The sequence below is a fragment of the Triticum aestivum genome, chromosome 5D (genome assembly GCF_018294505.1).
Source record: "Triticum aestivum cultivar Chinese Spring chromosome 5D, IWGSC CS RefSeq v2.1, whole genome shotgun sequence".
Taxonomy (NCBI): domain Eukaryota; kingdom Viridiplantae; phylum Streptophyta; class Magnoliopsida; order Poales; family Poaceae; genus Triticum; species Triticum aestivum.
In genome coordinates, this window is record NC_057808.1 from 554,088,077 (window position 1) to 554,102,519 (window position 14,443).

At 45.0% G+C, this 14,443-nt stretch overlaps 1 protein-coding gene across 2 annotated transcripts; it reads left to right on the forward strand.

Moving 5' to 3' along the window:
- Positions 1-5,925: 5,925 nt before the first annotated feature.
- Positions 5,926-13,793, forward strand: LOC123123809 (uncharacterized). Of its 2 annotated transcripts, XM_044544438.1 has the most exons (7): positions 5,926-6,277; positions 8,116-8,600; positions 8,695-8,777; positions 8,867-8,907; positions 11,391-11,545; positions 12,358-12,423; positions 12,508-13,793. In XM_044544438.1, exons 1-7 carry the CDS (start codon positions 6,274-6,276, stop codon positions 13,462-13,464), a joined length of 1,791 nt encoding a protein of 596 aa, XP_044400373.1. In that variant the 5' UTR covers positions 5,926-6,273; the 3' UTR covers positions 13,465-13,793. The 2 variants fall into 2 exon arrangements, with proteins under 2 accessions (XP_044400373.1, XP_044400372.1); XM_044544437.1 differs by lacking the exon at positions 5,926-6,277 and having other exon boundaries at positions 7,863-8,600.
- The last annotated feature ends 650 nt before the right edge of the window (positions 13,794-14,443 follow it).

Consider the following 14,443-nt stretch of genomic DNA (forward strand, 5'->3'; position numbering starts at 1 on the left):
TGAGCACAGAGTTAAAACCCTCGCTTCTTGCCGTGGTCTGCAAGAACGGGAAAAAATCGTGCATATAGTATACCGGGACCCAACACTTCCTGTTCTCCCACAGCCATTGGAAATGCTCGTTGTCGGTCTGGCCATACGCTTCCATCATCACCCACCACTTGTGCTCAAACTCCTCAACTGCATTCATAACATAAACATGGTAACATCAAGTATTGAAGGATGGTAACATTGGTTCAAACATATTTGGTAACTAGGAACACCACTGCTGTTGATAATTCTGTCACACACACCTGGTTACTTTAGTTCAAGCATCATGGTAAGTACTTTGCACACAGGATAATTTTTTTTCAAAGCGAATACCACTCTGTGTGTGTAGTACAAGCAACATTTTTAACTAGCAACAAAAAGAGACTCATATCAATCAGCACTAGCTGGTGATTGAAAAGTTTTGTTGTAACTAGTGGGGTGAACAACTGAAATGTGTCCATCAAACATGAACATGATAGGGGTAGTACAGAAAGTAATTAATGTAGGTAATTTGGTTATAATCCTCTGGTAATTTGTCACCTTATTAGATGGTAACTGTTGATATCATGCATCTAAACCCATTTCTCTGTGCCCATTTTTCTGTGTTTTAAGTTAGTGAGGGGTGGGAAGTAAAATACCAGTCAGGCTGTTGTCAACATAATCCTTGAATGCATTGTTTAGTGGCTCATTGTCAGCCATCAGCTTCCCAAGCTTCTCTTGTGCTTTTTTCATTATATGCCAGCGGCAATTCCTGTGTACTATCCCGATGAACACCTCATCAATAGCACTCCTCATTGCAAAATCTTGATCTGTTATTATGTTCTTTGGTGCAATTCCACCCATTGCATGCAAGAATGCATTAAACAGCCACACAAAGTTACCAGATAGTTCGTTTCGAACAAACCCACAACCAAACTGGATTGACTGCCCATGGTTATTAATGCCAATGAAGGGCGCACAGGGCATTTTGTACATGTTTGTCATGTATGTTGTGTCGAATGAGATGACATCATTGTATCTAGCATATGCCCTGCGCGACGCACCATCTATCCAGAATAAATTTTCCACTCTGTCCTCATCATCAAGCTTTATTCTCCAATAGAAATCTGGATCTTGTGCCTTCATATCTTGGAAGTACGAGATTGTGCTCCCCACATCAGCATGGCGGTACTCCATCCGGAATTTAGCTCGCTGGTTTGCGATGTCCTTTGTTGTGTATGGTACATCTTTAGGATTCCCGTAGAACCATGACATTAGTTGCATCTGTCTTGCTGTCTCTATGTTGCATCCGTGCAATATCTTCAAGAAGTCCTGCTCATCTTTTGGAATGTTCCTATGTGATGATAGGAACTTTGTCAAGGACGGCTTTCTTATTAGAGGGTGGTTGTGGTCGTCGTTGAAGCGTTTGACTCTCCACCACGCATCCGTGGGTGATGTAAAGGTGGGCCGGACATCCCGACTTCACAACCTTCCCTCTTTTCCTCTTCTTCACGATGCCTTCTGGGTCCTGCACATCCTCTGTCTCCTCCTTGTTTGTTTTTGGCTTGCCGTATTTCCCACAAACCAAGAGGACTCTGCTTACAGTATCGTCTTTAATTGTTTTTCTGTATTCCAGTCTCATTCCAAACCCATGTCTCAGTGCATATTGCTTGTAGTGTTCATAAGCTTCCTCAAAAGTATCAAACTTCATCGTTTCATCAGGAGGTTCGGTGTGGAGTATGCCTCGGTGTTTTTGTCTCCCTGTTCAGCATTCTCTCCTCCTGTTTCTGGACTCGCTGGCTCGCTGACTGAATGATCAAAGAAGCTTTCTCTCCCCCCTATGCTGCTAGTAGTCGGTTCTTTGCTTGTCTCTCGGACCATCGGGTTGCTTCTAGATGTAGCACCTGTAATGTTTTTGAAGTTGTTATTTTGTGTTATATTTTCTGCATGCCAAAACTAGTGGTAACTTGTACTCCAGTTGCTTGGTAAAGTTTGCATGCATTAAGATGTTTTTGTAGCTGTAAAGTGAAAGCATGTAATTCCAATTGCAATACAGATTGCATGATAATTCGTATGCAGTAAGTGTGGTAATTGTACCTAATTTCATGGTAACTTGTGTGCATCAAGCTATGTGATTGTGAATTGTTTCATGGTGAATGTGATAGTTGTAAATAACATAGGGTGGTAGTTGCAATTCAAGTATGATGGTAACAAGTTTGTGTATAAAAATGTGGTAGCATGGTAAATGTTTTACCTTCATCTGTTTTGGCAGAACCAAAGCTTGCCGTGTGTGCATATTCACACTGTTGGTTTGTCCCCACACCACTCATCATGATATCCACATTACCCCCGTTGTCATGCGCCATTTTCTTGTGTTGCAGCACCTGCTAGCACATATGATTGCATCCATCAATTTTCCACACTTACAAGCAATTTTGATTATTTTTTCACAACAACTATATTTTTTCCTTTTCTGCACTGATTACTTCTTTTTTATAACAGGTATCATTTTGGGAGTAACCAACATGTGGGAGTATGACAGCGATAGTTCCTATCAACCTCATTTCATGAACATCATTTCTTATGAAAAAAGTCAGGTGGCAACAATGTAAATCAACACATGGTATTCTTGTAGTGTTTTAGGACCTTTGGTTCTGAGTTTTCCTGGTAAATTGTAATGAATTAGCATGATAACTTGTTCTGACATGGGTTTGTTCAATATAAAAAGGATACTTTTTTATGTTGAATAAGTGTTAAAGGATGCTGATTACTCAATGCACACACTCTGGTAATCTATATTCAATCGAAATGGTAAGTCAGTTTTAATGAGAAATTTCATACATGTAGTTCTAACATGCTTCAAAAAAGATAGCTTGATAGAGTGATGATGATAACCATATGTGTTTATGTTGGTAACTTAATGATGAGGTAACTCAATGATGTAATCTGTAGGTAGGAACATGGACCAATTTTACCAACTTTTTGGCTGTAAAGGAGGAAAATTTAGTCAATCTTTTGTTGGTAACCTGACTGAATTTGAGTGGTAACTCAATTACAACCGAGGAATTACACACATGCAGTAAAAGTACTACCTTTTTTGCATCCTTTTGGCTTTCTTATTTAGTTCTTGTTGTTCTGTCCCCATGTTTTCCCCCCTTGATTTTATTGGTATGAAATGCAAATGCAGCATGTCTATAGAGGTTGAAGCACTTACCTCCTTTCTTTTTTGCCTGATTATGACGAAATTGAGACAAACTGATGTAACCCCTGTGATGTTGTTGTGGTAAACCGGGCCCTCTCTCAAATCCTTGTGTTTTGGTGGTGTTTTTCGTGGTTTCCTTTTTTTGGTGGATCAGATCTGGGGCGGAGGTCGCCGGCGATGAAGGCGCGTCGGGGAGAGAGGAGAGAACTGATCGGGGCAGGTGGCTGTTTCTTGCGATGGAGGTAAGAAACTAGGTTTTGGGGTGGTAAGTCACGTGCGGGAGGGGGGGAGGGGGGCCAAAGGGGCTGTGTTAACTGTCTTGGGCCTCAATGCGTTGCGCGCGGTGGGCCTCGCGAGAGAAGGCTGGGTCGTGGGTGGCGCTGCCGAAGTGGGTCACGCGCGGGAGGAACGCGGTTGTACGATCGTGCGGATTTGTCGCTAACCACCAGTTGACTGGTAGTTAGTCGCTTCCATAGCTAAAACATTTGCGCCCGGCAGGAATCGGACTCAGGCATGTAGCCTGTCTCGCTCTAGGAGCCAGCAACTACACCAGCTGCTAGTTTTTGTTATAGTTATACATAGACCTATTTTTGGATAGCTAGGGGAAAATCAAATGAGGTTAACACAAGGGGTTCTCCTTTTCGGTTTGATTCTGGGAAGGACCGGGTACACCAGTTTTCAAAAAAGTCCAAAATTTTCAGTATTTTAGTTGAAAATTTCAAATGAATTTTGAATTCAATATTTTAAAGTGTAAACATATATGACAAACTGTCCCTGCTGTTCTAGAAAGGTCCAGCTTTTGCAAGATGGTTCAAGCGCCTTGTCAAAGTTGTTACTATATAAAAACATATGCATACAAGGGAAATACCTTTTGGCTCCCGCATGTATATACACACTATATAGGGATTTTTTTAAATAATTAAACAAAAAGTCAAAATCGTTTAAAAGTATTTTTAGATTAAACCTAACTTACTTGCGCACTAGTATATAAATTTTCAAAAAAAAAAGAACCAACATTGACTTCAGAGCGAAAAAGACAAAACTTATTTGCTATTATAGGTCACTATTCACACTATTTTGACCGAAAATTTATCTTTTTTTAAAAGAAGTCAAAGAGGAGTTTTCTTCTTGTGGAACTTTTCTCACTAGTACAATGAAAGGTCAAGTTTATTTCAAAAATATTTTCAACAATTTTTTACTTTTTGTTGAATTGCTATTTTTTTTTCATATAGGATACATATGTACCAGGAACCAAACGTTCCCCTCATATTTAACATTATTTGACCTTTTAAATTGAAAATAAATAAATTATGATTTTTGTTTCAGAGGTGCAGGATCCGTGTAATCTGATGAATCAATTGGGAAAAAAATGACAGACGGTATTGGTGATGATAAGTTGGAATTAAATCAGTTGTTACAGCAAGAGAGACTGGCCTTGTTTGTACGCGAATTTAACCAGGATTCGGTGCAACAAGATTGTTTTGGGACGGTGGGGGTATTAAACTGTTATTTACTCCATAATTTTGAAAGTTGGTGGGGGCATTAAATGGTGGACTGTGCCGGAGACAACGGAGGACGGTCGAGCACGTTTACCGGCCCGCAACGTCAAATCAGCTGTGTGCTGGTGGGCCAGAAGCAAGTTCGCACTATACTACTACAGGGAGGCGGCCAGTTGGCAGACGACTTGAGAGTCCCCTCCCTCAGACCTCTAGTCCATTTCAGGTCCATTTCAGGTCCTGTTTGATTGACGAGACTAGAAAAAATCATTTTTAGTCTCTATGTATGTAATCAAATAGGAGGAACTTTTTCTTAAGGAACTAGAAAAATACTACTGAAGAGTCTTTTTTCTTTAGTCCATAGGACTAAAAAAGTCTAGTCCCTTGCAACCAAACACTCTCTCACACGGTTAAGGTATCTTCAACGTAGACCCATAAATTTGCTCCTGCATCTGTCTACGGATAGGGAGGCTAGTCCCCGGATATTGATACTGGAGCCGGCCATTCAACACAGACCCACAAATCTGCTCCTGTATTTGTCTGCGAATAGGGATGCTAGTCTGCAGATACTGATACGGAGCCGATCATCCAACCGTGCCGCAAACATCCGTGTTGTTTCTTTTCTAAATCCATCAAATATGTATGATAATCCATGGATTAGTAGGTTCCGCCACACTTGAAAATAAGCTTCAGCCAAAAACATGCATGACTCAACGAGTGGATTATTAGTAGTTTTGTTTCGCTTGAAGGAAGAAATGAAATGCAGTTTGGTGGAAGCCCTCGTGCATGCATGAAAAATGTCATGTACTAGCCTGGTAATCCAAGTGAGCGTTGGCGGAACCACTACTAATGCATGGATTAGTAGTTGAGAAAAATGAAATAAAGTGGCTTCGGCCAAACATGTTAGGAGATTTCAAAACCTTCTGCAAAACGCTAACGCAAAGCCAAAAAATTAGTCAGCAATGGCCTTTCGCGCTCCGGACAATACGTGGCGGCTTTTGATTCACGAGTTGAATATCCGGATTCTCGCAAAGACTCTCATGTTTGTCTTGGATTTGCCAAAAAAATACATCTAGATCGCTCGGCGGATCGATACAAACCCGTGTTGAATCAGAAACCTCGTCCGGACCACACGAAATGTATGCGTGCGGTCCAGACGTATACGGACGGTCTGAGGATCCAGCCCGGGCCCTTAAATATCTCCTCCACACCGGCTACTACGGCGAACTGCAGCACCACGGCCAGTGTCCGCATTTTTGTCGTCTCGATCCGTCGCTTAAAAAATCCACCACCATGAGCACCCAGTCTGCCTCCGCGCTTGCCCTGCGCACAAAGCTAGCAACTTGCTGAGCCTAAACAGTCTGAGATCGCAGCGCCCGCTTCGTCTGCCTCGCCCGGGCCTGATGCCGTTCTCCCCGTCCGGTGAGGTGCTGACCTCGCCCCTACACGTTGGGATGGAAGCTCCGAGCACCGCCGAGAGAGCGGCCGGCGCCGGTTGTCCTCCTCAAGTATGACCAAAGCTGCCGCGGCTGCGCTCCTGCCTCGGCATGGATTTTCCCGGCCAGAACAATGAGTAAGTTCACCCTGCCAGTTAATTACGTGACGCTCAGGCTTTTAATTTGTGATATACTCCTTCCGTCCCGGAATACTCGTCGGAGAAATGGATCGTTACCGGAGTACGTCCTGCCGCGGCTCGTCGGCTTGCCTCCTGCGTGCCAGCCTGCGACCACGGACCATCTACATAACACCGCACTCGCTGACGCTCACGCACACGTTTCAGGCCACCCGGCCCGCCGGCGTGGAGCACGATCCACAGCTCGGCCATGGCTGTCTACTCTGCTCCGTGGAATAGTCCATGGGAAATGTTTGCTTTAAACCGGTTGATTTTCTGGCTCTGTAAGCCGCCTCGTACGCGCGCCACGTGCCCCACTCAGCCACCGCTTCCATCCCCACCTTATCCCCTCGGACGCTCTCTCCTCCGCTCATTCCACTTCTCATCTTCTTCCTTCTTTTTCCCCCTTTTCTCGTTCAATGGCAGAGGAGAGGCAACAGGAGCAGCCTGATTCATCCTCACCCCGCCGGGGCTGCAGTAGAGCGCGAGCGAGGTTGTTGAAGGTCTGCCGTGGCTGCGTTGAAGCGCCACCGGAGCTGCATCGCAGCTTCCGCCGTCATCGCCATGCGTTACGTCGTAGCGCCCGTCATGGCCACCGCAAGGGAGCGAGGTTGTTGAAGCTCCGCCGTGGTTGCATTGAAGTGCCAGCGGAGCTGCATCGCAGCTCCCGCCGCCGCCGGCCGGGTTGCAATGGAGCGTGCCAGGGGGCTGCAATGGACCACGCCAGCTGCAATGGAGCTCCGCCGCGGCTGCAGTGGAGCGCGGCCGGGGATGCAATGGAGCTCCGCCGCGGCTGCAGTGGAGCGCGGCCGGGGATGCAATGGAGCTTCGTCGGAGCGCCGCGCGCCGGTGGCTGCAATGAAGCTCCGCCGCGGCTGCAATGGAGCCCCCTCCCGCCCGGTTACCTGGATCCGGCTTGCCTGCTCCCTCCCCATGCTCCCATCCGTGCTCCCACTTCATCCTACGGCGGCTGTCTTTTTTTCTTTTTCCTTTCTAATCTAATCATCTCTCCCCTAATTTTAAGGGGGTGGGGCCGCGACTTATTTTGTTCCAATCAAATCAAGCCACGTACGCGGGAGCACGGATGGGCGCACGCGCGGGGAGCAGGCAAGTCTCGTCCCGGTTACCTACCTGGTCAGAGCGCTGCCCCCGTCTCACTTCGCGTGTGCCACGTGGCAAGGAGTTTCGAGACATTTCTGAGCTGAGGATTAAAGCACTCGGACTGGTATCTTTGACACCTTAAAAAAAGAGCGGAAGGGAAATTCTTTATATCGGACGCGCTTTCCCTTTTTCGGAAGCTGTTCGGACATAATACGGACCACTACGGTTGTACTACCTTTTTTTTGGCGGGTACTACTAGGGTTGTAGCTACCTGCTTAATTATCTTCTCACTCACAGGCTAGTTCACTAAACCTAAGCCCCTTTTCTTTTCCGCCACCCCCGCCGCCACGAAACCCTGCCTCCGCCTCCGCCTCGTTCGCCTCGCCGAAGAAAGAATTCCCCGTGCCAGCCACTCCGGCGCAACAACGTTGACGGCCCCGACGCCATGGCCTCTAAGATCGGGGTTGTTCTTCAGCGGGAGAATGTGGTGGCCGCTACCCGGGAGAAGGGGAAGGCGGCGGCCGCGGAGGAGGAGTCGTGGGACGGGAGCAAATCGCCGACTGACCTCCAGCTTTTCAACCTTCTACAAAGTTTGAACGCCGGAGATAAGCCGCTCCCCTTACCCCCATTCGTCCACAAGGCCTACGTCTACTCTGATCCCCCCGAAGTCCTCGTGAAAGACTGCCTGCTTGCTCCAGGCACGGGTCACGGGAGAGAAGGGTCGTGCTACTTCTACAGCAAACCGGCCCCTGTCAAGGAGGGGAAGCGGACCCGCATGGTCGGCGGCGGCACCTGGCACCCGGAGGCTGGCGCCAAACCCATTCTAGGCGCCGATGGGGAATCCCTTGTTTCGAACAAGAGAACCTTCTCCTACGTGAAAAAGAGTCCGTCTGGGATGGAAACAGCATCCAAAGGGAGACAGCGTACCGGCTGGATCATGGTCGAGATCTCGCTCGAGAAGCAGACCGGCGACGCCGACCACATGGTGCTCTGCGTCTTGTACAAGTCGAAGAAGAAGTATCCAGACACATCCATGGCAGCCGCTGCAGAGGCTGCACCGGGATGCGATGCGGAGCCGAGTGTACATGAGTGGCTGGGCTTGTCCGACCGTGACATACGTGCGGTGCCGAAGCCAGCTCCATCCATCGATACGGCCGGTAGCACCAAAATTCTCCTGCAGAAGGTAACACTTGTTTAGCTCTCCTAGCTATTGAGGTGCTTGGATCCGATTTGATGCATCCATAGCACAAGCAAAATGTGCATGCGTGGCTGTGCAGGCCGCGGAGAAGGCAGTGAGCTACCACTTCGAAAAGGTGTGTGAAATCAAGGAGTTCGTGGACTTCAAGGAGCGGCATCTGAGGTTAATTTGTTGCCTCCCCACCCCACTTCTTTTCTGAGTGTGGCTGTACATGCAATACTGATGATGCATGGTTCTTTTCCTTTGCTCAGGACAATTGATCAGCTTGGATTGGACAGACCAATTATTTCAGGTACTATTTGTTACTGCTGTTTTAATGTCTGTTCTATAAAACAAAAAAGAACCATATGTTTTCCTACTATAGGTTTTGGATCCTCTCTAGCATACCATGCCAAAGAGTGGTATTTCCTGTGTCAAAGTTCCTTCTACAAGAAATCCCCCAATAATTACACACATATATAACAATTCTACTAACGGACTTTGTATCATTGTCATGTTATTGCATATATACAAGCATCCATCATCATAGATACAATACATAAAGGGTTAAACAAGGTTTCAGTTCCAACAATTGCAAATAGAATTTCATGTCACACTAGTTCGTATTCAAAAGTCATCTGAAAACATGCTTGCTACTTAGGGATAGTGGACAATATACTCCCCTTACTAGCCTCTCTGATTCGCAGCAGGATTCTCAAAATGCAGTAATAGGAAGAACACATGATAGGAATGACATGTCTACTTGAATCCTATAGGAAAAGAAAAGCCCAAAGAATCTGGATCAAAGAGTGTTTGATGCCATAGAAAAAAGAAAAGAACTGTACAAAGGGGGTTGGGTGTATCAAAAATTTCCTCCAAAAGAGTGTTCAAATCATTCCTTCGAAATTTTCCCAGGATTGCATTCTTGTGAATGAAACAACCTATCTAGGAAAAAAAATCCTAAGGATCAAAATGCTCAAAAAATCCAATGAAATACCTTTGAATCAAGGAGCCCTTATTTTAGTACTAAAGCCTTTGGGTGATTAATACCATTGTCTACCTACTGGTCGTGCCCTATTTTCACATATTTATTGGTCTTCATCATCCATCCATATCCTTTTCATCAGATATAGATCACCTCTTGTGTGTGTTTTCTGCGGGTACAACTTTTGTATCGTAATATAAGTTAGCAGCTTCATTCTAGTTGGTTTATCAGATTTTCTCCCTGTTGACATTAATAGTTCAATGGCACTTGGTTGATCTCACAAGACAAGTTGAACAAATTGGTTATTGACATATAGTGATGTCCCTGCAGTTCTAATCTCTTGGGGAATCTGGAAAGAAAGTAACAGGAGATGTTCTAGCAATATAGTCTCAGAGTGGCTGGTGTGTCGGAGCCAGGGCGGAGCTCATCTCATGCATGATCATGATGGCTGTCTTTAGCTTAGCGCTAGTGCAAATGACCTAAAACGCCTGCTGCATTTAACTTTGATGTTTTGCTTTGCTATCTTAGGTGCATGTACTAGTGGGGTACTAGTGTGTGCATGTACGAGTTGTGCTAGGGCGTGTAATCTGTGTACTTGGCTAGGTCGTGTCATGATTTGGACACGGGTGATCAGGTGGCCGGTGATTAGATTAAGCAGCGTCCGTGTCATAATTTAAGTTGGCAAGGAGTTCTGATTCGTGTAGGATTTGGGTCGCCTGGCTGTGTGTGTGTATATCAATGAAAAAAATAGTGTGCATAGCAAAGTAGCGTCGTCCTTAAAATACACTATTAGTATGCCATATCGTGCTATAATATGTTATTAGTGAAAAATTGTACATTAATTTACTTAACAAGATATTTCTCAGAATGCTATAGTGTGCTATTAGTAGCACTATGGCATGCTATTTTTTCAGTGGTATAATAAGACACAGAGTGTTGTGTGAGTTTGTAAACCGTGAAAAAAGAGAAGAAAACGAATACAAAAGGCACAATACAGGCCTTTGGCTGTAGGTTTTGTGTGCGTGTGTGTTCATCTAGCAATCCTCACACTGCGGTGTGGTTGGTGAAAAAAGAGAAAAAATAACGAAAACAAAAGGCATGATACAACTTTTTTCTGGAGAGAAGCCATTGCATTATATGAGGGAAAATACTGTACAGGGAAGCTGAAGCCCAACTCTTGCCACTTATGGACGTAGTAACCCTCACACTGCGGTGTGATTGGGGTCGGGTTTGAACAACATTGTAAGTTTGTGTATGGCTGAACGTCCGCCTTAAGTAATGAAATCTCCCTTAACCCCCCCCCCCCCCCCCCCCCCCCCCCCCCAGCCCAGCTTAGAGGCATGAAAAGGAAGCGGCAAAACAAAAGCACAGATAATTAACTTGAAGAGACCCCAGCAGGAGGGTCAATCATCTCTTACCACCAAAGCTATAATCTTGACCACTTTTGTCTTAGAAAAATCTTCTATTCCATTCTTCTAGATATTCCATAAAATATAGACGGCAGTCGTCATCACCCTTCTTTAAGTTCTCTCTATTGACATTGCTAATTTCGACAAACAATGCCGCCATCCTCCCACAGAATTAGCCCTAGTAGCAAAACAGGCCCTCCTTGGGTAAGAGGAGCTAAAAATATGCCAAATCTGTCTGACGAAGGGACGCTCAAGGATAATGTGCACACAATCAACACAGTTCGTTTAGATACATCTGGAATGTGAAGCATTGGATATTTAGTGATATCAATATACTACGAGATGTATGATCACTGATTCTGTAGCATTTTAGCCTTGATCATGATTTTTGCTTTGTAACAGGTTCATTGCGTAAGTTGGAATTGCGTCTTCAGCACGTTGCTATGGACAAAATTCTAACTCCTACAGAACGAGATCACATTGTTTCCTGTGGTGAAGACATGTCTACAACAATATTTTCTGCATATTTAAATAAACTCGGTAAAAGGGCACAACAGGTATACATACTTCTAGTAGTTGTTTGACTAAACATTTGTTATCTAGCATTGGTTCAATAGTTTTAAGACCCTTTTCTGATCATCTTCTTTATTATTGTGCTAAAAATAATTTATGGACCTCTAAAGATATTTGGTGCCATGTCAGCGCGTGCATGCCGTCCCAACCTGTCATAATTGTGCTTAATTTAAACCATGTGAGCAATCAGTGTTTTTTGTGAAAATTGGGCGCAATATCGGTAGGTTTTTGTGAAATATTTCATAGTGGCGGTTTTTGGAAGCTTAACTGCAATTGTGATGGGCTGGTGGTTCTATGTCATTTACACCATTTTCATGCTACCATAGATAACTGAGTAGGCGACAAAGTTAACAATCTTGGAGTTTCTCTTCTATGGTCTTTGCTTGTTTGATTTATGGAGAAGAATGTGTTGTCCTTATCAAGATTGTGAACTTAATTTTATGTTCGGTGAAATCTGTAAAGCCAAACTTACTGGTAGGGAAAAGATGAAAATTACACTTGAGTACATTCTCATGAGTACTTCGTTAAAACTGTTGGTTCTTTTGAACATACGGAGCTTAACTATATCCTAGATTTACGCTACTGGATACATGTGGATGTCCACATGGTTGACAAAAAGTCTGTTTATCAAGTTTCAAGATACCCAATGACTTTTACATCATCCATCCCGGTATTAGACGTTTTTATTTTATTTTTCCTTTTTGGCACATTACATCTTATTCTTGGCCGTGCGTGTAAATTCTCTACAAAAAGAAGACATGCATTCTAACCATTTACATTGCTTGCTGGATGTCAGGATTTCAGTGCACTATATAGGATTGGGCTTAATGTCCACGATCATGTCTGGGAAAGGGAAACCAAGGTAACATAACCATGCAAAATGAGAATTGATTATTTGTGATTATGCTGTGGGAGTGATATAATGATGATAATTGTTCATAAGCAGGCGGCGAATGATTCCTCGGTGGTCCATGACAGTGAGGCAAAACACCGTCTACAAGTCCTCCATGCAGCGTTCCTTGAGGTTGGCTTCTTATCCCAGGTCAAGGGAGCAGAGAGCGAGTGCCCAATGCCAGTGAACTCGGCTTCCAGCTCTGGCGAGAAGAGAAAGGCGGATGAGGTCCACCCAGAGGCTCCTTCTGCTGTGCGTCAGGAAAAGCCTGACACTGGCCGCAACAGTGTTGTGGAGGAAAGAGAGCGCACCGCGCTCTTTGATGACAAGGCCGGGGACCCGCGCGAGTTCTTCGACACTATACAAGAAGATACCATTGAGCCCGTCAGGACAGTAACTGAGGTTCAGCCCGAGCAGCCACCAGGTGTTGAGGATGAGTACCCGGTGCCCCCCACTGGAGTCGACAACCCCTATGGAAATCAAGTTGGCGACTTCAACGCCGTAGTACCTGAAGTTCAACCGGGGCACCCTGAGGTGGGGGAGGGCAGCAATGGATTACCAAACTTTCTGGACCTGGACGAGACCGAGAGCAGTCGTCATACAATCAAGGAACCCAACCACGGTGCTTTGAAGCGCCTCGAGAACTGGATGGACTCTGACAGCAACGACTATCCGACGCGCTCCGACGACAGTGCTATGCAGAATCCGGTGTTCGTGGAATACCAGACGCTCGTCGGACGTCCCAATGGCGGAGATTCGGTGGTCTCCGGACACCCGATGTTCGTTGGAGGCAACAACGGCGGATATCCGCCGGCCGCGGAGAACCCCGGGCCCGGGTTCGTCGGAGGCGTCGTAGGCGACAACAGCGTATATTCTGTCGGGTCGGCTGCCAAAATTCTTGAAGAAGCCTGCCCGATGTTCGACGAAGACGGCCACAGGTATTTAGATGACATCAACATGGAGGAGCCTCTTATCGACATAGACTTTCCGCTGTCCCCGTTTGCCTCTTAATAATAGCTGAGGTGTGTTTGAAAACTGAAATAACTGAAGCAATGGGTGTCTAGAGTTTGGGGACGTGCCCTCTCCGAGAAGTCAGCGTGTCGTAGCCTCGTAGGTAGGCCCTATTTCGATTGAATGTCAGTGAGCACATGAAAAATACGTTCAACCTAGACAGTGTCTTAGAGTGTGATGTTGATAGATATGAAGTTTTGCTGGCAGAAAGCATGAGTAGATCAATTGATGTACATTTAATTGCGAAGATACTCATTGTAGTATATATGTGTTGTAAGTACAAACAAATAGATTATATTGTACACGTGACGTACTCCCTTCGATCCTAATTAATTGACACAATCTCTATACAATGCAAAATAGACATTGTATAAAGACTGCGTCAATTAATTTGGATCGTAGGAAGTAGTAAAAATATATCGATTTATATTAGTAACCGGCGCAAAAGGCATGACTACGTGATGAAACGGTTCTGAAGAAGAGGGATCCTCCATGTTGCCTGTCCGATAACTGCACCCCTGCAGGTACTCTCCCTTGCTGTCTTTCCCTGACCCTCTTGTCTTCTGAATCTGTTTTCTTTTTTGAAAAAATATGTCTTCTGAATCTGTATGGCTTGCACTTGTATGGTGAGGGAGTATTTGTAGTTGCTTGTTTGTCTTCTTTTTGTTGCGAGAAGCCATGGTTTTGCCTCTGGGTTAACTGAAACTTAAGCTACTGATCATCCAGATTCTAGGGCCGTCTTATTCCCGTTGATCATGTTGAGAAAACAGTGTGATAGTGGGACTTTTGTGTCTTGAAAATTCAGAGCAAAAAGTTATTCGGAGATAATGTTTTGCTTGAGTTTCAATGTCAATTTCAAGTGGAAGCATATCACTTCTCATTTTGGTTTTGGTGCTTCCAATGAGCTTAGGGCTTAACTGAACTGAACTTACCATGTAAGTGTAGTTTCATGGAAATGATGCATAAGGTGAGGCCCTAT

Excerpts from the sequence above, each read along its gene's own strand:
- LOC123123809 (XM_044544437.1), top strand. The coding sequence starts at position 7,863 with ATGGCCTCTAAGATCGGGGTTGTTCTTCAGCGGGAGAATGTGGTGGCC. Across the intron at positions 8,601-8,694 it reads CCAAAATTCTCCTGCAGAAG|GCCGCGGAGAAGGCAGTGAG; the intron begins GTAACACTTGTT and ends GTGGCTGTGCAG. Across the intron at positions 11,546-12,357 it reads TCGGTAAAAGGGCACAACAG|GATTTCAGTGCACTATATAG; the intron begins GTATACATACTT and ends GCTGGATGTCAG.